Here is a 26,091-nt window from a genome sequence, read left to right as displayed (position 1 = left end):
AATATATCTGAAAAAACACTTTGAAATTTGCAACTTGAAACTTCCATAGACCATATCTCGGCCTTAACAGTTATACTGGTCTTTTCTATTCTAGACATGTCCACATAGGTTCCCTGTCACCATAGTAAAATGCCCAAAATGGTTGGAGAGCCGCTGGTATTTTGACCCCCATAGGTTTATTTTTTTGTCTTACATCTTTTTGGGTGTGAGTTTTTTGGTTTCCTCTCATCTGCAGCCAGCAACCTTACTCTATTGTTATCTACTGCATATCTGTTGTACTAGTAAAACGATCACTTGCTGCAACCTATTCAGCACTCTGTCGCTCTGGTGAGAAAAGTGCTCTTTCAGAATAAATTGAATTGATTATAATTGAACCCTTAAACAAATACGTACCTTAAATATTGATTTTGTTATGGAAGAATAGTGTCCATATGCAAAGCATATACATATACTTTGAGCATATGTATAGCATTTTTTGATTCCATAAAACCAACTACTATTTTTACTTTGCACTTCCTACTTTCCGTCACACTGACAGTCCCAACTAATCACAACCATTAATTACAGTAAATCAAATATCATAACCAAAATAGAATTCACTATTATTTTTACTAATTAATTTAGTTGACACTTTTCTTCAAAGTAATTTAGTGTGAAACAACTTACTGTGTTTAACCAATTTCTACAGCTTTAATGAACCCTGGAAGGCATTGCCCTTGACCCTTGTTCCTGTGCATATGGGTTCTTCAATTTCTGACTGGAAGGCCGCAATCATTCCAGATCGGCAGACATACCTCCAGCACCGCCATACTGAACACAGGTGCACCACAGGGCTATGGGCTCAGCCCACTCCTGTTCACACTTCTGACCTATGACTGCACTGCAACACATTCCTCCAGCGCCATCATCAAGTTTGCTGATAACACGACAATGGTGGGTCCCATCAGCAAGAATGATGAAACAGCATACAGAAAGGTAGTGAACCAACCAACTATCTGGTGCAAAATCAATAACCTTTGCTTAAACATAGATAAATCAAGGGAGTTCACTGTTGACTTCAGAAAGGCTCACGTTGCCCACCCCCCACTTAGCATCAATAACACCACTGTGGAGAGAGTGAGCAACTCAAAGTTCCTAGGAGTGCACATTGCTGAGGATCTCACCTGGTCGTCACACATGTCAGCTCTCTTTAAAAGAGCCCAGCAGTGGCTCCACTTCCTGCAGTGACTGAAGAAGGCAAACCTCTTCCTCACCCATCCTCACTACCTACTACAAAGGTACCAGAGAGAGCATACTGACCAACTGCATCACTGCCTGCTATGGGAACTGCAAGGTCTCTGATTGCAAGTCCCTAGAATGGATAGTGAACATTGCAGGAAGGATCATCGATGCCCCCTCCCCTCGATACAGGACATGTACCATATATGGTGCACCCACAAGGCCCTCACCATCACAACTGACCCCACCCACAGAGTCCAGCAGAAGATACCGAAGTATCCGTACCACCTCCTTCACACTGTGTAACAGCTTCTTCCCTCAGGCTGTGAGAATCCTCAACAACATGAACCCCCACACCATCCGCACACCCATCTCCTGGCGCAGTTGGCTGTTTTGCTTTCCTCCCCACATACAAAAGACTGCACTAGTCACTTGAACAAGGCACGTGTCATTTTAAGCAACTATATCTACTCATGTGGTTATTTACTTTATTGCTGCCAGTGCCTCTTGTCTATAGTATCTAGTCCCACTAGTCTCTAATGTGTAGTGTTTGTCTCTAGTGCTACAGTGTAATTATATGTCCTGTACAGCTTTCTTTTTTGTATTGTATATCTAAACCTTTACTATTTTGTATATTGTCTGTGTATATTATACATTTGTGTATATTTGTATATATTGTGAAGCCTGTGTACTGCACTCTCCTGTGTTTACACTTACCCGTGTGTAACACGCTGCACTGTATATTCTATGTGGCACGAAGGTCCAAAGTAAAATGGAATTTTGTTCTCCTGTGTGTGTAACTCATCTGCAGGTGGAACAACAATAAAGTTGACTTTGGCAAGAACAGAACTCTGCCATGGACTCCGGTTTTGCATCAGTCCAGCAAGTGGACTTTACAAGGAAGCCAACAGAGAAGGACACTGGAATTTACCTCATGTCATCCTACTACTCAAGCTGATGCAGTCCTACTTTGTCTAAGTAATTTCAGACCCCAATCTCCCTGTTTGTGTTCTGACTAAACACCACATTTCAATCCTCCACAGTAACCCAACCCTACATCATAATTTAATGAAAGAATTCCAAGTAAGATGCGCAATGATCCCAACCGCAGAGTGCAAATATAAATGTACAGCGCTAACCAGGAATTAAAGTATATGGGTGATACAATGGACATGGAGCAAACACTCAGTATGTTGTACAAGAAGTCAACTAGTGTTGGGTGAGCAGCGCTAATACGAAGACACATGACAAAGACAGGGTGGTACACAGGACCTGGACAAGGCCACAATGGATTAGTATACACAGGACAGGAGCTCAGGACTACAACAGAAACACATTAGAAGAATTACTAGATAATCACAGTGAAAGAAGTAAAGAGATGATCAGGAGTCAAAAACTAGTGCTATGCCTTCAACTCCTTCATAGGGCTGAGAACTGATCAGGTACATGGAAGGCAGGTGTGTTGGCTTTATCACATGGGTCTCAGGTGGAGCTTCTTCTGGATCTCAGGCCTTTCACTCCATGGGGTTGTGACAAATGGGTACTTTCAGATTAAGGCTGTAAGCACTACCATTACCCACTACCCCTGAATACTAACGTTAAGAAATAAAGTACAGTATAAACATGTAACTATGAACCCAGTCATTTAAATCGCATCAAAAGCTTTAACAGCATGAATAACCTTGCACTAGCATAAATAAAGCAATCTTGCAATCAAATGAGGATTATCTAGCATCAAGCATTTATTCATAACACCGTACAGCACATCCAACAGCATAGTGTCCAATGTGCTTTGTGGAATGAAACACACTGGCAGTGATCTTGTGGACTCTATTTCTGTACATCATAAACACAATATGAGCCAAATTAACTGTCAGACTAACTGTCTCTATTTAGGGTGTACCATGTGTCACATCTTGTGCTTCCTGGAGAGGCTGCAGACCACCATAACCTTGCAGTGAAAAGGCAGAAGAAGAGAAATAAAATATGTTGCTGCTAAATCCATAAAAAATTTTATTTTAGTGTTTTAATTACTGGGGGGTCTGGGGTTCGAGTCCCGCTTGGGGTGCCTTGCGACGGACTGGCGTCCCGTCCTGGGTGTGTCCCCTCCCCCCCCGGCCTTACGCCCTGTGTTACCGGGTAGGCTCCGGTTCCCCGTGACCCCGTATGGGACGAGCGGTTCTGAAAATGTGTGTGTGTGTGTGTGTTTTAATTACTGGGGTGTGGTGGTGCAGTGGGTTGGACCATGGTCCTGCTTTCCGGTGGGTCTGGGGTTCGAGTCCCGCTTGGGGTGCCTTGCGACGGACTGGCGTCCTGTCCTGGGTGCGTCCCCTCCCCCTCCGGCCTAACGCCCTGTGTTGCCGGGTAGGCTCCGGTTCCCCGTGACCCCGTATGGGACGAGCGGTTCTGAAAGTGTGTGTGTGTGTGTGTGTTTTAATTACACACACTTTCTGAACCGCTTGTCCCATATAGGGTGTTTTAATTAACTTTGTGAAATACTTTTTCATTCAAAAACAAATTATTTTCTTTCCATAAGAAATTATGGTAATTGGACCCCCTTGAAACAGCGTGATTTCACGGAATGAATGAACCTAGTTGTGACGAATAGCCATAATGGCATGAGGACAAGTGTCGAAAAGATACACACTGACACCCAGTGGGCCAAAACTGTAAGTTATACCAGCATATATTTTTTGATTTTTTTCTATTCTAAAAACTTAACTTTTCAGAATATTTTTAAGATTTATCTGCACAACTGTGGCAGCAATATTTGTACTGATGCACAAATCCATTTTATACAATCTAATGGGGGCAGACAGATTCTAAAAGAAAAGTGAACTCTTTCACCCCAGTTTCATACCTGTGAAGGAAAAAGAAAATCCTGTATACTTAACATAAGACAACAATCACTGCAAAAACTACAACTAAATTGTCAATGAGTGATTTATAGGCAATGTGCAAGTAACTGAACTATGTGATCTGCAAGGCTAGGTAGGTACTGTATGTATTAGTATGTGCCATTCCTGTAAACACAATGAAAAGAGAGACAATTTAAAAAGTTTTGTGAAAGAAGGATATGTATGTGATAAACAATACTTTTTAAAACTTATATAGGCATGCATGTGCTAGAACCCATTAAATTAAATACATATAGATTTAATTAAAATGAATATGCAAGAACAGTTACTCCAGCGAGGGGGGTGCAGTGGCACAGCGGGATTGGCCAGGGCCTCCTGTGCGGTAGGTCTGGGTTCAGGTCCTACTTGGGTTGCCTTGCCGCAGAGTGGTGTCCTGTCTGGGGTGTATCCTCTCCCTCTACAGCCTTGTGCCCCCTGTTGCCAGGTTGGGCTCTGGGGTTATGAAATGTGCAGGAGTGTGTGCTAATTTTCCTGTGAAACAGCACACAAAGTGTACAAAATAAGGAGCCAATAAGCAAACCTTACAAAAGTGAAGATAAAGCAAGGGTATACAAAAAAAAAAGTTTGATTAATCTGACCTTTTCAGAGAAGTATGTATCTACCTCAGAAAAGGGTCAAAACCCAAAACAAAGTCCTCCACCACCTTCCTAACTACACTGTGTTTGCACCATCTAAAGAAAGAAAACAAACAGGTGTGCCAGCAGTATACCAGTTTCACAAACAAAGAAACAAAAAATATCAAAGTGACAGGAGGAGGAGGAGGAGGAGGAGGAAGAGGAAGAGGAAGAGGAAGAGGAAGAGGAAGTACTATCATAACCACACTTGAATGTTTCCTCCACAAACAAACTCTCTAATGGCCTCCAGGAAGTTGTTTTTGAACTTGAGGGACATCCCACCTTTCTGCTTTAACAAATCACATCCAGCTCTCCTGGGTTTACACTGATGGACAGATGTGACTACAAATCCAAGTTAGGAGGAGGGGAACACACAAAAAAGAGAAAACAAAATGGACACCCTTGTGGACATAATATTGAGGGTGCAAATAGGACTGGTCACATAATAAGGAATGCAGTATGTAAGAAAGGACAGAGTAGCTTGTTCTTTCTTAGAAGGCTTAAGTCATTTAATTGTGCAGTAAAAATCTAAATGTTTTATCAGACCACAGTCGCCAGTGTCATCTTTGCTGCTGTTATGTCTTTGGTGGAAGTATCTCCGCTGACAATAGCTGTAGACTCAATAGCCGTGTTAAGAAAACAGGTTCTGTCATATGTCTGATCCCCAACAGTGGAGCTAGTAGGAAAGGCCAGGATGAGGAGGGAGCCAGTGTCCACTATGGACAACAGCTCACACTCCTCCATGAGATGATCGCTATGAGCTCCATGAGTCACCAGGTCATTCAGCTGCATGACACAGAGGCACTTTTGGGGTTTTTACCAACAGCCATCAGCTTCCTTAATGCAGGTCAGTTACTCAACAAGGTGATGCTGGGGATGCACTAAGAATCATGACACTGGTTTAATCACCCTCACATTTCTTCTTGTATATCTAAGTATTAAATGTTGATTTTTTTGTCACATCCTTGTGTAAGGGTTAGGGTAGGGTTGTTGTTACTTATTGTCTTTGTGAGTACTGTATAACTGTATTTTGTTGTTTTGTCTTGTTGAACTGCTGTCTGTGAATTTCCCAGCAGGGATTAGTAACGTATTTATCCTCTCTTCTCCTATGACAGCAATGTGGTTATACATAAAAATATCTTGGGCAGAACAGTGGCACAATGAGTAGTGCTGCTGTCTCACACTGTCTGGGTGATGCAAGAGAACATGGGTTTGATCCCAGCTCAGTCTGTGTGGAGTTTGCATGTTCTCCCTATGTCTGTGTGGGCTTTCTCTGAGTGCTCTAGTTTCTTCCCACAGTCCAAAGACATGTTGTTCAAGTTTCCCCATAATGTGTGTGTGTTTCATGGATGTATGGATAAGTGACCCATTGTAAGTAATGTATCTATCAGTGTAAGTCACCTTGGTGAATAAGGTGTGTGGGATGATAACATGTGGGAGGCATGGTGGTGCAGTGGGTTTGATGGGGTCCTGCTCTCTGGTGGGTCTGGGGTTCAAGTCCTACTTGGGTTGCCTTGTGATGGACTGGCATCCTGTTCTGGGTGTGTCCCCTCCCCCTCCAGCCTTAAGCCCTGTGCTGCCAGGTTAGGCTCTGGCTCCCTGCAACCCCATATGGGACAAGCAGTTTCAGATGGTGTGTGTGTGTATGTGTGTGGGATGATAACACTATGAAGAGTTTGATGGAAGTTGCTCTGGAAAAAAGCATCTGATAAATGTGTAATGTAATGTTTTAACTAAACAAATGACAATAAGCAGTTATGATGTATAGTGTTTACAGTATTTCCTTGCCAAATGTGTAGTTACTGTCACGTACACAACACCCGCACCTGCCTCACATCAGGACAGAAGAGGATAAAGGGGCTGGGATCCCATGCCTGCTTTGTGGAAGCTCATTTTGAGCAACTGCAACTCCTGTGCACTTTACATCTCTGGCTCTTTTCTGTTCCTGGTTCTCTGGCTCCCAACCTTTGCTGTGTCTTCTTGACTGAATCCCTCGTCTCACTCATGAAACCCTGATCGTTCATCACCTGACCCACGCCTGTCCCTGACCACTGTTTTTCGCCTTCTCCTTTGGCTTTTCTGACAATAAAAGAACCCATGATTAGGTCCTACTCACCAATGCCCTGGCATGACAGAAGGTTCCCCCGCGCAAATACACCCAGTGGTTCTGGAGCATCTGCAAACCACAATCTCTGCACAAGGCGCCCTGCTGGGTTCACATGATCAGACCCTGAAACAGCTCTCAGAAACCCTGCAGGGACTCATCCTGACGCTCCAAGCAAGGGGCATTGTGGAGGCAGCCGATGCAGACGCCGCTCTCAAGCTGCCCTCATCTTCATTGGCTACTGTGTCAGCCCCAGCTCCGCCCGTCCCCGCTGCAGACCCTCGCCTGTCCACGTCCGAAAGGTACAATGAGACTCCCAATGCCTGCCAAGGCTTCCTTCTCCAATGTAAGTTAGTTTTTGCTAGCCTGCCGCAGATTTATCAAACAGACGACAGTAAGATCACTTGCCTGATCTTGTTGCTGACAGGTCCAGCGCTGAAATGGGCTACAGCAGTCTGGAGCAAACGCTCTCCCACCACCTCCGAGTCATTTTGTAAATGCTTGAAGACAGTATTTGATCACCAGCTCATCGCGTGCCGCCTATAATCGGCTGCTGAAGATCAATGAAAGGAATCATTCTGTGTGTCAGTGTACTGCCTGGAGTTCTGCACCCTCGCTGAACAGAGTAGATGGAACTCAGCAGAACTCCTGGCCAGCTTCAGAAACGATCTTCATCCCCGTATCCAAGCTGAGCTGACCTACCAAGGAGAGGACTGGACCTTTGACTAATTTGTGGAGACAACCTGTCCTGGGAGAGGGCTCCGCAACCCTGGGTGGCTCCAGCAGCTGGGACAAGGGTGGTTGTGGCCCGCGGAGAGGCAACGCCAACTCGGAGACAGATTGTGCCTGTACTGTGGGGGTCCTGGACACCTCCGCACCTCCTGTCCGGTTTGTCCTCCACCACCAATGGAATCCCACCAGGAACCAAAGATCAGTGGGTCCCAGCGCCTCATCACTCAATTAACTGTGCCCGTAGTCATATCCTGGAGAGGGGGTCAGGCTTCCGCACGTTCACATTGGTAGATTCTGGGGCCGTAGGTTGTTTCATGGATTCAACCTTTGCTAGCTCCCGTGGCATTCCGATACGGGGTGTGATGTGACGCTATGGTCAGCACGTTAGATGGGCAGCCTTTGGGCTCCGGAGTAGTGGAAGCGCAGACCGAACCATTGGGCCTGCTTTTTGGGGTCTGCCATAAGGACGTTATACTGGTCTACTCGCGTTCCAAGGAACAACAGGTGCTAGACAACCGCTTCTGTGTTAAGGGGGAAAAGTGTCTATTTCATCAAGCACAGGTTTCTTTCCTTAGTTTTATCTTGAGTGTCAAAGGGGTGGCGACATATCTCAAGATGGTTCAGGCAACGGAAGAACAGCCCCAACTAGAGACTTTTACAGCATTGCAGTGGTTCCTGGGCTTCGTAAATTTTTATAGACGGTTCTTCTGGTGTCTCAGCTCAGTGGCCACCCCACTCACGGCGTTGCTCCCAAGCAAGGGACCCCAGCTTGCTTGGAACAACCAAGCCATGCACGCCTTCCAGGAACTCAAGGAGTGCTTCACAACCTTGCCTATCTTCAAGCACCCCGACCCCTGCTTTACCATTCATGGTGGAAGTTGATACGTCTTGTCCTGATGGCAGGGTACTCCCCCAAGTTACAACCTTGTTCATATTTTGCCCGCAAGTTGTCACCAGCCTAGCACAACGATGACATTGGAAATCGGGAGTTGTTGGCCATCAAGCTGGCGTTGGAGTAATGGCATCATTAGCTGGAGGGGGCAGCACACCCATTCCTGGTGCTCATGGACCACTGTAACTTGGAGCATGTCATGGTTTTGTTCCGGAAGGAAGCCGTCGGACCCAAGTGCACAGAGTCGGTGTTTATTAAGGGAATCCAAAAAAACGTAATCACAAAACACGCCAAGGGTCGCCGGTGAACAAACGTAACCAATGGGACAATCTGAAAACCGTAATCCGTTGAGACAAATAGGAGGTTGAGGATACCGAGGAGTCGTGAAAAGGCAGGGAGAGGAGGCAGGAGAACGAGGTTGAGGACAGGTAGGACAGGAAAGGTAGGAAAGCTGATGAACACACGAAGAGCGATGAGCAAGGCTGAACAAGGTTCTGCATTTGCCCTTGCTGCGAGCACACCTTTTATGTCTCTGTCCCATGAGCCACCGCAGGTGGTCCTCGTTGTGTTGAGGTCGTGGACGTGACAGAGTACTTGCAGTCAGCGCACTACATGAATCCCTGCCAAGCCAGATGGGCATTGTTTTTCACCCGTTTTAGGTTCACCATGTCCTACAAGCCCGGTACCAAGAACATCAAAGTAGATGCCCTGTCCTGCATACACGAGAAAGACCCATCTGACCCAGCTGAGCCCTAGTAGCCCCAGTGTGAAGGAGGTTCCTTCAGGACCTCCAGACCGCACAAGAAGCCAAACCCAGACCAGGCAACACTCCTGAGGGTAAGGAGTACGTGCCAGTCAGCATGCAACCAACACTTCTGCAATGGGCGCATGATTCCCCAGCCACTAGCCCTTCTTCAAGGACACTTCTGGTGGCCCTCCATACAATCCAACATTCATGAGTACGTAGAGGCATGTAAGGAATGTGCAGAAGCAGTGAACCCCAAACCAGAAGCCCGCAGGTTTGCTGGAGCCCCTTCCTGTTCCAACCCAGCCGTGGTTCCATGTGGCTGTAGACTTTCTGGTGGATCTCCCTCCCTCAGACAGTAACACGCTTGTCTTGATCATTCTCAATTGTTTCTCCAAAGCATGTTGCCTAATTCCCCTGCCCAGGCTCCCATCATTACTGGAAACTGCACAGTCCTTATTTCACCATGTGTTTCAGCTCTACAGCCTTCCCAAAGACATCATGTCAGACAAGTGGCCCCAATTCACCTCCAGGGCTGGAAGGCATTCTGGCATAAGTTGGAAGTATCACACATACACACACTGCCTAAAGCAGCTTATCCTAAACGGGGTCACAGCAAGCCAAAGTCTAACCCAACAGCACAGAGCACAAGGCTGAAGGGGGAGGGAACACACCCAGGACAGGACACCAGTCTGCCGCGGGGCACCCAAAGCAGGACTTGAATCCTAGACCCACCAGAGAGCAGAACCCAGCCAAACGAGCTGCACCACTGCACCGTTGGGAGTATCAGTGAGTCTTAACTCAGGATACCACCCTGAAGCAAATGGCCAGGTACAGCAGCTGCTTCAGGTTGTCAGCTGCTTCCTGCAAAGCTCTGCTGCCACAGACAGCACCAATGGTCCCAGTTTCTGCCCTGGAACAAGTAGGCACACAATGCTCTGTCCCACACCTCCACGGGTCTGTTCCGTTTCCAATGTGTTTTAGGGTATCAACTCCTATTATTCCTGTGCCATCCCAGACTAAGTGACTTGCCTGCGGTCGACGCTTGATATCACGGCAGCAAACAAGCCTGGCATGCGGTAAGGGATCACCCCCACCAGAGCATGCTCCAGATGAAACAGCAGGTCGATCAGCGCCATCACACCCTCTCTTTTCTCCCCGGGCAAAGGGTATGGATGTCCAACCGTGACATCAAGCTGCGGCTGCTGTCAAAAAGCTTAGCCTTTGGTACATCAGCCCATTCAAATTGCTTTGTCGGGTAAATCCAGTGACCTACTGGCTGCAGTTAACCTCAGAATTGCATATCTGTCCCATGTTCCACATCTCCCTCCTCAAACCATGCTGGACATCCCTTTTTCAGGTGCCTCAGGCCACCACACCGTCCCTACCAGTGCAGGTAGGCAGCACTCCCGCCAATGTCGTCAGGGCTCTTCTGGATTCTTGGAGGCAGTGTGGGGGCTTGCAATATCTGGTGGATTGAGAGAGCTACAGTCCAGAGGAACAATGTTGATTCCCTGCTCGGGACATTTTGGACCCTGAATTAATTTTTGATTTCCACAGGAACCATCCGGACTGGCTGGCACCAAGGCCTAGGGGTTGCCAGCAGGGGGGGCCGTCAAATAGCTGGAGCTGTGCGAAGGATGGAGAGTACTGTCACTTGCACGACATCTGCACCTGCTTCTCGTCAGGACGACATGGAATAAAGGGACCAGGATCCCATGCCTACTTTGCGGAACCTCATTTTGAGCAACTAAAACTCCTGTGTGCTTCGCATCTCTGGCTCTTTTCTGTTCCTGGTTATCTGGCTCCCGACCTTCACTGTGTCTTCTTGGACTACTACGTCCCTCATCTCTCCTATGAAACCCCAATCGTTCATCACCTGTCCCCGACCACTGTTTTTCGCCTGCTCCTTTGGTGTTGCTGATAATAAAAAACCTGCAACTGGGTCCTACTCACCAATGCCCCAGCATGACATTTATAAGTAAATATTTTGTATATTATGAGAAGTTTTATGGGCAGTGTGGTGGCACAGAGGGTTTGGCTTCTGCCTGCTCTCTGGCGGGTCTGGGGTTTGAGTCCCGCTTGGGGTGCCTTGCAGCGGACTGGTATCCTGTCCTGGGTGTGTCCCCTACACCCTGCGTTGCTAAGGTAGGCTCTGGCTTGCTGCAGCCACACTTGGGATGAGCAGCTTGCTTGCATGCATGCATACAGAAGTTTTATGTAATTAAATGACTTGAAATACTAAAAAAAGTGATTTTTAATGAATTTGTATTCCACAATGCCAACGTTCTCAATTATTGAAAATTCTAGAATATATTTTGAAAAAAATGTTGTAATTCACTGGATTTCCCAGTCATTCCAATATGTGGCTACCAATGATCTGGTCATGTACTAATGAACTATAAATAACAAAAAAAAATTGCCAGCTTGGTGTTTGTTCATTGCATGTGGAAATCCAATGGGTTACACCCTGACACCAGATCTGATCTAGGATTAAAATGCTGCTTCAGAAATTCTTGGGAAAATCTAGATTACTTTTGGTCAAATGTACACTGAAGGAATTTACTGTTTTCTTTAATTTGCTGAATATTTTACCCATCTTGCATTATGCAAGTTTAGTCATGCTGACATGGTCCAACAACAAGTCTTGCCACAAAAGTGCAAGTTATGCTTTTAAAATGATATATAACATAATTATGTAGAACTTATGATGTATAATTTTGTACACACTGGTTATACTGCAGCTGCATTTGTTACAAAACAAAAAAATTTAAAAATAAGGGTGGGGTTGGTTATTATCGGGTAAAGAATTTACCTACAGTGAGCGAAACACCAAGGGAGATGAATGAGATGAACTGCCACTGCAGTATTCATGGGACTCATCAGCTGTGAGCATCATACAGAAAGCTGGGATCATTGCAGTCTCCAAAAAAGCCAAAGAACCAACATCTACTAGAGAAGAGCAGGAATAAATATGAGTGTAGCTCAATATAAGCACAGAGGAAGTGATCATTTTTTCTAATTTCACTACATTTAACAAGCAGAATGTCTTAAGCTTGATTTTTCCTGTTTCAGCTACCAATTCACAGCCAGTCACTCCGTACAGGACTCAAAAAAAAGTCGACTTCAGCAATTTTACTTCCCTGTAGCCAAACACTGTAAAAATAAAACTGCTGTCTCCATGTGACATAGGACGTTTGGACAGGACAGGACCTTTGAAGGCCACTGCTTCAGTCTCGTGGGCAGGACCCTAACCCAAAAGCCAAAGTTTGTGAATCTTTTTTTAAATTTATTTAATAATTTTAAAAAAAATTAATAAATATTTAAAAATAATTAATGAAAGACTCCTAAATGTGATCTGATTCTCATATGAGTCATAATAATAAATAAAAGAATCTGACTTAGCAAAGTGTCACGCCCCCAGGATCAAGCCGAGAGACTGCACCTGGGACTTGTCAACCCGGCCAGGGATAAAAGGAGCTCTGTAACCACACAAGGGTGCAGATTCTTGCAAACACCTTCCTGGCGGTTTTGCGGATTCAGCGTGCATTTCTTACCCTTTAGTCCTGCTTTGTGTTCTGATATCCTGGTTACTGACCCTCGCCTGTTCTCCCGGCTTCTGAGACTTGCTTCGCCTGTGTATCGACGTCTGCACCTTGAACAACCTTCGCCTGTCCCTGACCATTGTTTTCGTCTGCCCCAGCGCTCCCCTCCTGAAATAAAGCCAACCTTCACTCATCAGGGATGCCAGGAGTGACAGTACCCCCTCTCCCTACGGGCAGCACCTGCTGCCCAATGACATGAGGGAGGACGGCCTCTGTGGCTGGGCCCGGGCCAGTTCAGATGGGACCTGTGGAAATCGGCAACAAGAACATGGTCCAGAACATCGCATGCGGGCACCCAACACTGTTCTTCTGAGTCATAACCTTCCCAGTCAATCAGGTACTGCAGGGCTCCTTGTCGTTGACGGGAATCAAGGAGCGCCCAAACACCATTAACCGGGTCCCCATCGACTACCACCAACTTGGCTGGCGGCCCCAGCATGACACCACCAGGTGCCTAGAGAAGAGAGGACCTGCAGGGTTTGAGCAAGGAAATATGGAAAGTCCGTAAGTCCAGAAGCAACTGGAGCCTATAGAAGATGGCCGTGACCTGGTGAAGGACCTCGAAGGGGCTGATGAAAGGGGGCTGAGCTTCCTGGAGGGGAGGCATAACCTCAGGTCCCAGGTAGACAGCCACGCCTTCTGCCCTGGCTGGAAGGTGAAGGGTTGCTGGTGGTGGTCCGCCTGCTGCTTGTTACGGAGGGTGCTGTGCCAGAGATGAGCTTTGGTGGCACGCCAGTGGCTTCAACTGCAGGTACGTTGCTCAGTGACATACCTGTGGAGGAGTGGGTTAAGGCGTTGTGGGCATACTAGGCCCAGGGCAGGTACTGGGCCCACTTGTGCTGTTGATGGGTGTAGTAGCTGCGGAGAAAGTGACTGATATCTTGCTGTAGTCGTTCCACCTGCCTGTTGGACTGGGGGTGGTAGCCAGAGATGAGGTTCACCAAGACCCCCAGAATGCCTTCCACACTTGCAAGGTGAATTGGGGCCCACAGTCAGACACACTGTCCTCAGGCAGACCATATAGGCGAAAGACCTGTTGGAATAGTGCCTCCACTGTCTCTAGGGCTATGGGCAACTGCTGTAAAGGGATCAGGCAACAGGCTTTGGAAAATCAGTCAATCAAAGTTAGTATCACAGTCTTACCCTCCAAAGGTGGGAGATCCACCAGGAAGTCCACTGCTACATGAGACCAATGCCGTGAGGGTACTGGAAGCGGTTCCAGTAAGCTAGCAGATCTCTATGTTGGAGTTGTAGCTTGGGGGCAGATTGTCCAGACCTGTACGTACTCCTGGACGTCCTCCGGCATGGATGGCCACCAGAACCTCCCTTGGAGTAGAGACAGCGTTCGGCGCATGCCGGGGCGACCAGCCATGGGAGAGTCATGGGCCCACTGCAGGAGTGTTGGTTGTATTTTCATGGGCACATACTCCTTACCTTCCAGTGCCATGGGGATACTGGGCTTAGCTGCTTGTGCATCCTGGAGCTCCTGATAGAAGTGGCAGCGTACTGGGGACACAACACAGTACTCGGGTAGGATCTGCTCTGGGCTTTTGGTTGGAGCATCAGTGGCAAACAGCCGTGAGAGGGTGTCAGCCTTCATGTTCTTAGAGCCCGGCTGCTACGATACACTGAAATCAAATCTAGTAAAGAACAAGGCCCATCGGGCCTGGCATGGGTTCAGTTGGTGTGCTTTCTGAAGATACTTTAGGTTACAGTGGTCAGTTAGTACCAGGAAGGGGTGTGAGACCCCTTCTAACCAGTGCCTCCATCACTCCAGGGCTAATTTAATGTCTAAGAGCCCTTGATTTCCAGTGTTATAGTTCCGCTTGGCTGGCGACAGCTTTCATGAAAAGTATGCACAGGAGGTACAGTTTTGATGGGTAGCCCTGTCTTTGGGACAGCATAGCCCAGACTCTGACCTCTGAGGCATCCACCTCCACCACAAATGGCAGTGTGGAGTCTGGGTGTCGTAATATTGGTGCTGTCGTGAAACGAATCTTCAACTCTAGTAACGCTCACTGTGCTTGCTCATTCCAAGGCAGGTGGGTCTCCTTACCTGTCGTAAGGGCCATGAGGGGGGACAGCAATGGAGCTGAATCCTCTGATGAATCTCCTATAGAAATTAGCAAAAGCCAGGAACCATTGCAGGGCTTTCACAATTCACAGTCGTGGCCAGTCAATCACCACCTGGACTTTCTCCGGGTCCATAGCCATGCCTGCGTCACTCAGGATGTAGCCCAGGAAAGACACTCCAGACTGGTGGAGGAGACATTTTTCCCCCTTGACACAGAGGTGGTTTTGGAAGAGCCGTTCTAACTCTGTTCTTACCTGGCAGACGTGCTCTTCCCGGGTCTTGGAGAAGATCAAGATGTTGTCCAGGTACATCAGGATGCAGTCATCCATGAGGTCTCCAAGTACATGATTGACAAATGCCTGGAACACCGAGGGTGCATTATACAAACCAAAAGGCATGACCAAATACTCATAATGACACAGGGTGGTGCTAAAACCGGTCTTCCACTCATCCCTCTCCCTGATGCAGATGAGGTTGTATGCACTCCGAAGATCCAATTTCATAAAAAGCTTTGCACCATCCACTCATTCTAAGGCCGCAGTGATCAAAGGCAGAGGATGGGGGTATCACACCGTGATAGCATTCAACCCCCTATAGTCAATGCAGGGGGGCAGGCCCCCGTCCTTTTTTCCCACAAAAAAGAAACCTGGGGAGGCTGGCGACGTGGAAGGTCGAATATAATCTGCCTTAAGTGCTTTGGTAATATACTCTTGCATGGTCTTTTGTTCAGGAGGAGACATGGGGTACACTCGCCCCCAGGGGGGGCATGGTTCTGGGCAGGAGATCGATGGCGCAGTCCCACGGTGTGTGCGGAGGGAGGGTTGCCGCCCATAGCTTACTGAACACCTCACTGAGATCCTGATATTCAGGTGGAACCACCACCAGTGGCATGTCTGTGGCAGTCTCAAAAGATGTGGTCCGGCAGGGAAGTAACAAACAAGAATGCTCACATTGCGGTCCCCAGGAAACCAGGTCCCCACTGCTCCAACGGAATACTGGATCGTGCAGGGCTAACCAAGTGAAACCCAAAATTATTGGTGTGTCCAGCGACCTGACTAGGCAAAACACAAGCTCTTCATGGTGGCATGCTCCCACTGAGATGTGTAACAGTTGTGTACGCGAGTACACTAGCCCAGTCCCTATTGGCTGGCGTCAAGGCTTATGACCTGCAATTTTGCATCACAAGCCTGCCTGGGTATACTGTCCATAAAACAGCTTGCAGCACTGGAATCCACCAGTGCGTGCGTCTCTACCCAATTCCCTGCCCACTGCAGAGTCACGGACACGGTAAATTGTGGTTTACTAACCTTGGTTTCCGAGTTAGCTTTAGGTAGTGGCAGGTGAATTGGGCAGGTCGTGGGGAAATGGCCGGGGATTCCGCAGTACAGGCACAGACTGTCGTGGTGGCGGCGCTGTCTCTTATTAGGGTCCAGCCAACCTCAGCTGATCTGCATCGATTCAGGAGTTTGCTCGGTGGAATGGTGTTTGGGGGGGCATCCACAGACGCGGGGTTCTCTAACAAGCAAGGTTGTCGATGGTTATTGCTGTCTCCACAAAACGGTCGAATGTCCAATCCTTCCCCCCAGTAGGCAAGGTCTCCCTGGATCCAGGGGTGGAACCTGTTCCAGAAGCTGGCTAAGAGGGGGGGTGGAGTTCCACCTGCTCTGTTCGGCCAGGGTCCGGAACTCCAGGGAGTATTTGACCACTGAGCAGTTACCCTGCCAGATCTTCATCAGGCGGTCACTGGCGACGTGAGTGGGGAGCAGATGACTAAACACCGCCTCAAAGCGTTTCTTGAAAGCTTCGTAGGTGGAATGGACGTGGGACTTCCACCCGGCCAGGGTGGGAGGGAGATCAGGTCAGTCTTCATTTTGTCCGCTTTAAAGGTTCGTGGAGAGTTAGCGAACACAAGTTCGCATTGCATTAGGAAGCCCTAGCAATTGTTTGGTGGTCCGTCGTACTTATCCAAGTTAGCGAGGTGGGGGGTCCCAGCAGATTGCGTGATCCCGCTGGACCAGAACTCTCACACCACCTCCTGGAGGGTCTCCTCCATCGGGCACTGGAGCTGGCCATGTGAGCCCAGCAGGGCACCATGCGAGGAAACACCATGGCGTGGCTGATCAAGCATTGCTGAGTCTGCATAAGTGGCAGAACCTTCTGCCATGCTGTGTGCTAGGGATCAGGAGAGCAGACTCAAGTGCTGATGCTAACTCACTTTATTTGTATCACATGGGGTTGCACCCAGAGAAGAGCAGAACAGTTAGCCTCAGAAGAGATAGATGAGGAGAACATCTATCAGTTGGAGGTTCCGCAGCCAGTGCGTCAGAGCAGGTGCTTTTATACTGCGTCACCGGGGGGGGAGGGGTCAAGGTGGTTGTCAAGCGGGCAGTTGCTAGACACGCAGTTACTGGGCACACCAGGGGCACCAGGAGTGACAGTATGTACCCATAACCACACACACACACACACACACACACACACACACACACACACACACACACACACACACACACATTTTCTGAACCGCTTGTCCCATACGGGGTCGCAGGGAGCCGGAGCCTAACCTGGCAACACAGGGCTTAAGGCTGGAGGAGGAGGGGACACACCCAGGATGGGACACCAGTCCATCACAAGGCACCCCAAGCAGGACTTGAACCCCAGACCCACCAAAGAGCAGGACCCAGTCCAACCCACTGCACCACCGTGCCCCCTTTACCGGTAACTAGCTTACTAAAAACACTTTATCCATTATGGATCCATGTAGTTGCTTAAACTTAATCCTTTATTTATATTTCTACACGTACTCTATCCTCCTTTAAACATAAATGGGTTATGTTTCCAAATGCTGAGAGGGTAAATGGTTTCACAGTTACCTTATGAGATGACATTCCATTATGTATGGTCCTTTGTCTTACAAAAAATAAATCTCACACAATAGATCTATTTGTGCATCTGTATGGATCAAGAGGTTCATGGTAAAACCTTGCAGGAGTTACACTGCTTCCCTTTCAGCTGGTCCAGCATCCAGTTTTGAAGCATAACAACCCCACCTCTTCAGGGAAATTTCATCAGCACTGCTTTCATTTGCTTGTCAAGATGCTTTTAGTGAACCTCTTGAGAGCAGCAAAAAGAGTGAATCAGTATGGCAACAGCATCCCTCACGTAAGTTGCAAGCAGCCATTGGCTGAGGCCACAATATCTTGTACAGTCCAAAACAATCTTTGGTGATCATATGGGATCATGCTTTTCTACTTGGCTTTCATTCTGATTTGGTTTTCCGAAATGTCAATTATTTACGGATATCTGGCAAATGATGACGACCTTTCTATAGATCATATTACATCCGGTAATGCATTGTACAAAAACTTCTGGTAAAGCCATTAGAAGTGCTCATAATATTCACATCTTCCATTACAGTTAACAAATATAATTGAAACATTTTGTTTACTTTATGTCCCACATGTTTTATTTTACATTTGCAGTGAGTGCTGTTCAGTTAGATTTGCCCCGAAAAGACAATTTATATAGTTCTCATGGCAAGGGAGGGTACAGAAGTTGTTTACCATATCATTCCATACAGGCCTCACACATAAGGAAAGCATGCAAGCTTCACACAGTCTGAGCAATATTCAGACTTACACCCACAGGTATTGTGTGACAGCTGTACTGTTGTACAGCTCTTTCTTGGATTTAATGTAATGTCAAAAACTTTCTGTATTATACATTTACATTTATTTATTTAGCAGATGCATTATAAACATGTAGATATAAATTATACACATGTATTATACAAGTATATTATACAGATTATAAATAATATTGTAATTGTATATAATAATTGTGGGGGGGCACGGTGGCGCAGTGTGGGGCTCAAGTCCTGCTTGGGGTGCCTTGCGATGGACTGGCGTCCCATCCTGGGTGTGACCCCTCCCCCTCCAGCCTTACGCCCTGTGTTGCCAGGTTAGGCTCCGGTTTGTTGGGACCCTTGGGACAAGCAGTTTTAGTCAATGTGTGTGTGTGTGTGTGTGTGTGTGTGTGTGTGTGTGTGTGAAGTATACTGAAGCCAGTAAAGGTGCCTGATTGCTCAGGTGGGAAAAAACTGAACAAACACTAACTGATCCTTTGCAAGGGTATGGCCAAAATATGCAGCCAGGATAAACAGTATGAGAATGAGGGTATGATGGAGAAAGAAATCTAACAATTTATGGGGCTAAAGTGCAGGTACTGGGGGTGTGGATAAATAGGTAACATTTTCTTTGGTCTCCAAAAACTATATCCTTTTTGAATTACAGACACATTTGTTTGTAAGATGCTGAGCTGCTCACAGTTCCAAAGATCACCTTGAAAACTTTTGGTGAGTGAGCATTTAGCTGCAGGATGCCTCAGTTACAGAACACTGTACCTGCAATGACTGCCCAGGTAACGTCGGAACAGAAATGCTGCAGGTAATTGCACTTGGACACTAAGGGTCAGACTGGGGAACACGTCCCTTCCTATGATTGCATATGACTGGTACAGTTTCAGTTAAACACTTGGGAAATTGTGATGTACACTTGTTTTAGTATTAAAAAAAGAAGCGCCAGAGTTGCAGAATAAATTTAATAAAGCCTAAAATATTTGTGCTTATATTTGTGCCATGCATATTGGTCACACCCAATTGAAAAATGATTTGTCAAATACAGCCATAGTATTTTAATGGACTGATGAAGAATGGAGTCAACCTGATGCAGTTGCAGAATTTCATTTTTGTGCAGGACTGCATTTGTTTGCACTGTTTCTTTATTGCTTTAATAAAACAGTTTAAATCCACCCTGTACCAGTCACTGCTCGTAGCTCCCCAAACCCAGCATACCCCACATGTCGCAACATTTTCAAATAGTATGCAATCATTTCTTACTTTTGTCTATGATGTCATATGATGCAGAATGTACACTTTAGCTTAAAGTATAAATAATGCAACATCCATTCATACAGTTTCAATAACTGCTTGTTGTGAGCTGAAGCACATCCTGGATGCAAGCTCAGGAGGTATACCGTGGACAGGACAGCAGTTCATCACAGGGTAGCCAGCTACACACTCTACAGGCAATATAGAGTCACGAGTTTACCGAAACTGGGTATCTTTGGACTGTGGAAAGAAACCGGAGCTGCCAGAGGAAACCCAAGGAGACACAGTGAGAAAACACAAATTCCACACAGACGGATTAAAAAGAGGGCAATAAAAATGTAATGGAGTTAAAGTGCAATTTTTTTTCTCTACCAACATACTTGAGAAAAAGGAAAAACTGTCAATGTTAAAATATACTCTGAAAAAGTAAAAAGTAAATTTTCTCCAAAAATGTATTGTGCAAGGGTACGCGGTGGCACAATGGGTTGGACCGGGTCCTGCTCTCTGGTGGGTCTTGGGTTTGAGTCCCGCTTGGGGTGCCTTGCAACGGACTGGCGTTCTGTCCTGGGTGTGTCCCCTCCCCCTTCAGCCTTATGCCCTGAGTTGCCAGGTCAGGCTCCGGTTCCCCGTGACCCTATATGGGACAAGCGGTTCAGAAAGTGTGTGTGTGTGTGTGTGTGTGTGTGTGTGTGTGTGTGTGTGTGTGTGTGTGTGTGTGTGTGTGTGTTGTGTGTATATTGTGCAATGAACTGGCACTCTCTCCATGGTGTATCCCCCTCATCCTTGTGTCCAGTGATTCCAGGACATCCTTCAAACCCTCCAACTCAAAAGCTAGATAAGCGGTTATGGAAAATGGTTGAATGGATGTACTTAAACACAAGCAACTTGGCTCACTGCTTACTGAGGACATGATATTTGGACTGCTTGTGGAATTTATAACAGTCCTCCATATCTTGGCTCTGTCCAAATAAGGTGCTCAGGTTACAGGTGCAGGTGCCTAAATGATTGTTCAAGGCGTTGCACAGTCACCTGGCTACAATATGCCACCTGTAAACTTTCATATGCAACTTAATTGCTCGTAATGGAGGGATTTTGACTTGAACCATACTTTGTCTGTCATTACTTTTTTCAGCAGCCAAACCCATCTGGAAACAAACTGTCCACTTCAATGTGGATGTCTTACAATTTTTTTCCAAGTTGACAGCACAGTGAACATATTATCTTCCAATCGGAAATGTCATTTCAGAATCAGTCATTTCAGAAATGTTTGATCACTTCATTACTTCTTAGCTACGATGACAATGAAAGCATCTGTTTTATGGTCATAAGACGAGTTTCGGTATTCAGAGACTGCAAACAATGGGAATCCTTCTTCTGAAGACGCGCATATTTTAACGGTAGGCTCATATGACAGCTTGGCAATGCGGAAGAATGCTGTTTGGAACAAATCCATTTTTCTGTCCAGTGCCAACAAATTACTTACAGTATGTATCCAACTTGTGTCCAAAAAGAACGCCTTTATCTGTATTTATTGTTGTCCTGCAGAATAAAATATCACAGTCAGAAGGTCTTTAAAAAAGGTGCTTTAAAATGAACATGTTGCATAGCTTCTCCTCGCTGTGTCAGCAGAAAGAGCAAGAAAGCAGCTGCATGACGGCATGAGGCCATGGAGTGGTCAATTACGCCTGGCAGAAGTCCGGGCGACAAGGGGTTGCTGCACCCTGCCTCTGCTCAGTGTTTAACATTCGTCCAGCCTTGACATCTGAAATGGCGCTTCAGTTAGTTCTTAACTGAAAACAGATCTGATATTTTTCTACATATTACAATCAAATACACCTCTGCTATTTAAAAAGCCCATTATGAGTTGGCCGGCGACTCGCTATTGCTCGGCAAATGTCATATGTAGACAATAACAGTTTTTTTTTTGGGAACAGCAACATAATAATGTTGCAAAAGAATAATAATAATTAATTGTCAACAACTGCTTGTCCCAAGTGGGGTTGTGGCAAGCCGGAGCCTTGCCCGGCAGCATTGGGCGTGAGGCTGGGGGGGGCACACCAGTCTATCACAAGGCACCAAACAGGACTCAAACCCCAGACCCCCCAAACAGCGAGGCACTGGACAAACCCGCTGTGTCACTACACCCCCAATGATAATAATAATAATAATAATAAGAAGAAGAAGAAGAAGAAGAAAAATAATAATTGTAACATCTCTATACTGATTGCAAAGAAGATCTACAAGAAATCTACAATAAATGAAAACAACAAAAGTTCTTCTAAATTTCAATTTCATCCCTCAGGTTTCATTTTGGTGCATTTAAACACATTATATTCCCTCACTTTTAATTATGTTCAGAGTCCAGCAGCAATTGTGAATTCTAAAAGAAAACACAAATAATTTAGTAAAACATGTGTATTGTTCACTGAGATGTACATTGAGAAGAGCATCTGCTAAGAATAAATGTAAACAGAAATGGTAAAACAAGGCAGTACCAATAATATAGCCTGCTATATTATCAAAATAAATCTGGAGCATGTGATTGAGTAAAACAGAAATTGTGGGGGGGAAGAAGCAGAGGTAGAGGGAGATACCAGATGAAATGCAAAACCAAGCGGTAAACAACAAATAAAATGTTTATCAGCTCCCCTAAACTCCTATAGAGAAGTTGTTGCCCACCACTATTTACAGATACCACCTTTACCCTCTCTGAACTGCCTTGCCTGTACCTTCTTGCTACTAAGCCCCATAGATAAAACTTAAGTAATAGCCACCCCAAAAGCAGGAAAAAGTGCAATATAAAACAGCGTGAAAAGAAACAAGAAAGAGAACAAAGAATAAGCATGGCACAAAAAGAAACTCGGTTCCATTAGATACATGTGTGAACCAGTGTCGGTCTAGTCTCAGTCTGTTCCCCAGAAATGCAGTGGAGGATGGTGAGTCATTGAACTCGAGAATCTTTCTTTCATGCAAATATGTGAGTTGGTCTGAGAAAGCAAAGTTATGGCTCATCTTCCTTACTTTAAGGGTTTTGATAAACTCATCAAATTCGCATCTTTTCTACAAGATTTCTGCTGGCTAATTGAGGAACAGCTGCAGATGGAAATTTTCAAAAATAAAGTCATGTGCCTTTGTTGCAGCTTTCTTGATGTTGTCTTGATCTCAATGTTGTCTTTATTTCAATGTGGGCAGCACAGCGAGTAGCGCTACTGTCTCATATTGCCTGGGTGGTATGAGGGAACATGGGTTTGATCCCCATTCAGTCTGTGTGTAGTTTGCATTTTTTCCCCATGTCTTTGTGAGTTTCCTCCAACAGTCCAAAGATGTGCTGTTCAGGTTCCCCCAGAGGGTGTGAGTGACAGAAACAGAGTGTGTTCCACTAATGTATCGATGAGTGACCCTTTGTAAGTAGTGTATCTAGCAGTGTAAGTTACCTTGGTAAGTAAGGTGTGTGTGTGTGTGTGTGAGTTCATTGGAAGTTGCTTTGGAGAAAAGCGCCTGCTAAATAAATACATGTAAATGTAAGAAACATGGCCAGAGAGTCGGCAGGCAAAATCACTCTCAAGAAAAGGCATATTGGCTAGCAGTCTCACCCAGGAACATTGTTTGTCCTTCAGAGATTATTTAAGAGGAATGTTTCCTTCAGTGTTCTCAGGCACTTCCGCAATCCTTCTATTATTACAGCAGTTTTTATATTCCATTTCATCCGGTTTCACTAGGTGCAGCTTTATTTTTTGATGCTGCATGTCAAAGAACATGCCACTTTGAACCACATTCACACAAAAAGAGTTTGGATTTGGCATGGTAGTTGGAGCTGCTGCCTCTAGAGCACAGGTTCAAATCCCATTTCCTGTTGTAGATCCCTTGAATAAGGTACTTACTCAAGCATTATTGCAGCAAAGATTAGCCACCCATATACAAGGTTAAATCATTGAAACTTCTCTATAAATTGCTTTGGAGAAAAGCATCAGCTAAATGAATCAAGCTCACTTATGACTGAACGCACATGTCCATTTTCATGAAAAGTAATTTCTTTTACTGAACCAATAATATTGGCCTCTGTCCAGGTGGTGTAGCTTTTGCATGTGTATCGCCTTCAGGGGTACAATGAGTTATATTCATTGCCGAATAAACACCTAAAACATTCATTATAATGTATATATATATACACATACACACACACACACATTTTCAGAACCGCTTGTCCCATACAGGGTCATGGGGAACCGGAGCCTACCCGGTAACACAGGGCGTAAGGCCGGAGGGGGAGGGGACACACCCAGGACGGGACGCCAGTCCGTCGCAAGGCACCCCAAGCGGGACTCGAACCCCAGACCCACCAGAGAGCAGGACTGTGGTCCAACCCACTGCACCACCGCACCCCCTTATAATGTATACTTAATGTTAAGTGAATTTACAGCTTTCCAGTTTTCTGTATTTTTCATGGGGCAAAATAATAATACATTTGAATACACTTCATAAGAAAATATATACATACATGTTCTATTATTTGTATTTTATGCTGAAGCATATTGTGTCATATGGTATCATGCACACAGCTAAAAAATTATTACACCCTATTTTTAAAAATATTTAAGTTTTTTTAAGTCATTTTGCAATTTTGTAATGTGTTATTTGAGCAAATTTATAAGAAAATAAACATAGTATGTTTCCTAAGTGTTTAACTGAAACTGTACTATTCCTTGGGGCTCCTATTATGAGCCTTGTCTTAAATTCACACTTGTCCAGTTACCAACACCTCTGCAATCCCCATCCTTGATATCAACCTGGTAATGAATGTGTGTTGCTGTGTAACACTCTCCGCATATTTCATGTCTAAGGACAAGATTTGCACATTAGAGAACTTCAGAGGGTCACACTACATCTGTCTTGCTCCAAAGGGGAGACATTTGTACTCTTCTCAAAGGTGAACCAAAATGGTAGATACAGCCACTGTGAACAAGCCAACCCATGCAGCCCCCCCCCCCCCCCCCCAAAGATAAATGGCTGTACCGCAATGATAAACATGAGAGGAACCAGACTCCCATGTGAGCCAAGACTTGGACTGGGGGGCTATTTATATCTGATTGTCTCTGCTCCGTGCTTTCAGCTTACAGCCTCCAGCTCTTCCAAATGTGGCTCTCAGAAATGGATCCTTGCACATGCAAACAACGCCTTGTATTCCAGCATTAATTTCCTGAGCAGACGTCAGTAATCCTTGGTCAGGCAAGCAGTGTTATCCAGAACCAGTTAGGACATTCCCCATAAATCTTCCATGCAACACAGAGAAATGTCTTCATCCTTTTCGTTTGGAAACTAGACTCAGACATAATGCGTCCCTGCAGCATGTGCTTTCTTATTAGTTTCCTGACATGTACATTGCCCAACCATGACTCTAGTGTCCCCTTACTTAAAATGATCAGATTACATTCATTAATCTCAGAAAAAGCAATCCGGTGCTCCAAAACCTGTACAGCAGTTAATCTCACCAAATATGGTGTGCGTAATAGCAAAATAGTTGCAGGGTGAGGTGTCGCAGTATTTCTGGCCAAGATGGAAACTGGTACTTAGGAGCACTCACCCATCGGCAGTCCCTCGCAATCCGACATCATGGGAGGACAAGAAGGACACCTCTCCTTGGACAGGGGAAGAGAGCAGACCTCCTGCTGAAGGCTGCCTTCTCAGCCTCAAATGCTATGTCCCAGGACCCTGGACAGAATCACACTTAAAGCAGTTCCAGTACTTGTGGGCTGAGCCCCGGCTACAGGATGTTATGCCTCATGGACACACACAGCCAGGCTGTAATTGGATGATAAATTTGCTTGCTCTGCTTCTACCCCCCGCTGCGCTCTCCCTTCTCTCTTGTTCTCCCCCACTGGCTTGGGTCACTCTGTCTTGCCTGCGTGCGGGTTTATTAATGCTGAGAGGACTGTTAACTCTGAGAGGATCAGTCACCCTGACCGGCCGAAAGCTGCCAGGAACTGAACATGATCCCCTACCGCCACATATGGAGCCAAGATCCAGGAGCACTAGGACCTGGGGAGCGCCCGAGTTGGGCCACGCAAGACCCAGGGCTTGTCCCTCTTCCCATCCGAGTGTCCCTCTGATGGGACTGTATGTTGTCACATGGCTCCAAGGAGGCTCGGCTGGGAGCAGGGTCACCGGAATGTTGCTACTGATTTCAAAACTATGCCTGACTATGCTCTCATTTACTCTAATTTACTTGTATGCTTTTAAGAGACTTCATATTGGCAGTAATATCTGTAGAGCACATCAAAGAATTAAATGAAAATACATTGCC

At 46.0% G+C, this 26,091-nt stretch overlaps 1 protein-coding gene across 2 annotated transcripts in view; it reads right to left on the bottom strand.

Moving 5' to 3' along the window:
- Positions 1–25,717, bottom strand: part of eml1 (EMAP like 1) — a 102,512-nt gene extending 76,795 nt beyond the window's left edge. The window contains exon 1 of one of the 2 annotated variants that reach the window (XM_018764187.2): positions 25,372–25,717. In XM_018764187.2, the coding sequence (XP_018619703.1) occupies positions 25,372–25,402 (31 nt within the window). In that variant the 5' untranslated portion in view covers positions 25,403–25,717. Of the gene's footprint in view, positions 1–21,273; positions 21,295–25,371 lie in introns of those variants that run through there. The other variant, XM_018764191.2, reaches the window with a different exon arrangement.
- Positions 25,718–26,091: the final 374 nt, after the last annotated feature.

Source organism: Scleropages formosus, chromosome 15, assembly GCF_900964775.1.
Source record: "Scleropages formosus chromosome 15, fSclFor1.1, whole genome shotgun sequence".
NCBI classification, from domain to species: Eukaryota; Metazoa; Chordata; class Actinopteri; order Osteoglossiformes; family Osteoglossidae; genus Scleropages; species Scleropages formosus.
This window is presented reverse-complemented; position numbering and strand designations above follow the sequence as displayed.